This window comes from Equus quagga, chromosome 2 (genome assembly GCF_021613505.1).
Source record: "Equus quagga isolate Etosha38 chromosome 2, UCLA_HA_Equagga_1.0, whole genome shotgun sequence".
Taxonomy (NCBI): Eukaryota; Metazoa; Chordata; class Mammalia; order Perissodactyla; family Equidae; genus Equus; species Equus quagga.
This window is the reverse complement of record NC_060268.1, coordinates 27600518-27603011: the sequence shown is the minus strand read 5'-3', so window position 1 is coordinate 27603011 and position 2494 is coordinate 27600518. Positions and strand designations below refer to the sequence as shown.

General features: G+C 47.0%; 1 protein-coding gene across 1 annotated transcript; it reads right to left on the bottom strand.

Moving 5' to 3' along the window:
- Positions 1–980: 980 nt before the first annotated feature.
- LOC124236295 (olfactory receptor 10G2-like) lies at positions 981–1937 on the bottom strand. Its single transcript, XM_046655172.1, has one exon. It carries the CDS (start codon positions 1935–1937, stop codon positions 981–983), a length of 957 nt encoding a protein of 318 aa, XP_046511128.1.
- Between the last annotated feature and the right edge of the window lie 557 nt (positions 1938–2494).

Genomic DNA, 2494 nt, shown 5'->3' with positions numbered 1-2494 from the left:
CCTATGATAAGTGCTATTTTAAAATTCACAGTTCTGTAGGAAAATAGGGAGGAAGATATAAGTTCTGACTGGGAGAATCAGAGAAAACTTGTAGGAAAATGGGTTTTTCTTGGGCCTTGAAGGAAGCATAAAACATCAGTTTACGAATACGGAGAAGGAAGAAGGGTATATATGATGCAGAAATAGCTTTAGTAAAGGCTCAGATACAGGAAAGTACAGAGAATGTTTAAGGAATGGCAGGTAAATGAATGGGGCTAGGAGAGAAGAGGGAAGTAGAGACGTCTTGGGAGATGAGATATATTGGGATCAAATTGTGGGGGACTTTGAATTCCAAGATCATAGGTCTGGCTTATTCAGTGGAGAGCCAGTGAATATTGATAAGGAGAGGACACACATATTTACTTTTATGTGTCAGAAAGAAAACTCTGCTGGTGGTATGGATGAGGATGGGGATGACAACAAAACCACTTAGGAAGCCAGAGGGACATTCCCGAGGCAGAGCGAACAGGATTTGGTCAATCACTGCAGGGGGATAGCGAGGGGCTGGAAGGAAGCACAGATGATCCATACAGAGATTCTCACCAAGTGCTTGGGAGGCTGGCTTTGCCTTGACACGAGCAAAGCAATCCCGAATGCCTGGAGGCTCGGGCAATTAAGAATGAAGCAGCCAGATGAAGAGCGTTGGGGCAGTATTATGCTGGTTTTTCCAAAATTTACCAGGAATAAGCCCCCTTCCTCCTGGATAGAGCATTTATTCCTCATGTTCAATATTTGTATAGAATGTGCTTTCTCCTGAGAGGTGGGTCAGAAAAGTATAAAACAGCTCTGGCCGAATTATTTATAGCACCAGAATCTTCTTCCTAGTAGAATTACATTCAATTCAGCTCAAACCAACATCTATTTATTGAGCATTTGACACGTGCAACAGTAGCTGAAAAGAGTATTAGCAACAGAGATGTAGGTAGTCCCCAGACCTGTAGTTACTTATTTGCACTCGCAGCCCCTCGACCTGCTGTTATTCTCTTCAGAGCAGACTTCACTTCCTGGTTTCTCAGGGTATAGATGAGGGGGTTCAGTAATGGAGTGACAGCAGTGTAAAACACAGCCACTGCCCCATCCAGGGGGCTCTTGGAGCCAGCCCGAAGGTAGATGAAAATGCAGGGGACATAGTAGACTGTGACCACGGTTAGGTGGGAGCCACAGGTGGAGAAGGCCCGTTGCCGCCCATCAGCAGTGCGGATCTTCAGGATGGCATGGACTATGTTGGCATAGGAGAGCAGAATCAACATGAAACAACTGGCAGCCACTACCCCAGTGTCCACAAAGGTCACAAGCTCATTGACAGTCGTGTCAGCACAAGCCAGTCTCAATACTGCGGGGATATCACAGAAAAAGTAATCCACCTGGTTGGGCCCACAGTAGGGCAGGCGGCAGGTCAAGATGGCCTGGATAGACCCATGGATGGAGCCAGCCAGCCAAGCTCCAGCCACAAGCATGGTGCATAACCTCCCATTCATGAGCATAGGGTAGCACAGGGGGTGGCATATTGCCAGGTACCTGTCATAGGCCATCAGTGTGTAGAGGAAGCACTGGGTGCTGCCCAGGAAGTGAAAGGCGTATAGCTGAGCCACACAGCCACCGAACGGGATTGCCTTGCTGGCAGAAGTCAAGTTTAGAATAATGCGAGGAACGATGACTGAGGAGAGCCACATGTCCAGAAATGAGAGCACACCCAGAAGAATGTACATGGGCCGAGCATGGAGCTTTGGGTCAGCCCACACAGTGAGCAGAATGAGCAGATTTCCCAGCTGAGTCAGGAAGTAAATGCAGAAGAAGACCAGGAAGAGGAGGGTCCTCAGATTCGGGGGGTGAGACAAGCCCAGGAGAATGAAATCTGTCACCACAGTGTCCAGAGGTGTGTTTTTGGTCTTTCTCATGTCTTTCTGTAGTCTGCTAAGATGAATGGTGAAGTCAGACAAGGGAAATACAACAAAGGGAGGTGGGGAGAGAATGCTTTTGTCTAATGACCAGAGTGTAGGAGATAAAGACTTCTATATTTTAAGTAGAAAGCATTTGCCATCAACCATTTGGGTTTGCTTGGCAAGACAACCCCTCAGGGGCTGGTTAGTTTCTAGGTGTCCTGAATATTCCTTCAATGAGAGACACTACATACGTATGTCGGAAGCCAAGGCACAGGGTTGTGTCTGAATAATAATGTAAGTGCTGGATATCTATAATGGTCATATGATGGGTCTATGCCCCAAAAGGGGACCCCCGAAAAGTGGATTCTGGTGGCATGGAGCAGCATGGGACAATTACTCCACAATTACCATACCTATTGTTGGTCTCTGACTTAATATCCTCAAAATAACGCCTCCTACGATGTACAAGAATCTCTGAGATTTGGCCCTCGCATATTTCTACAGTCTTTTTTTCCTTTGGCTCCCTCAGAGCACCACACTCTCCTTCCTTCCAGACCTACTCCTTCCGGAGT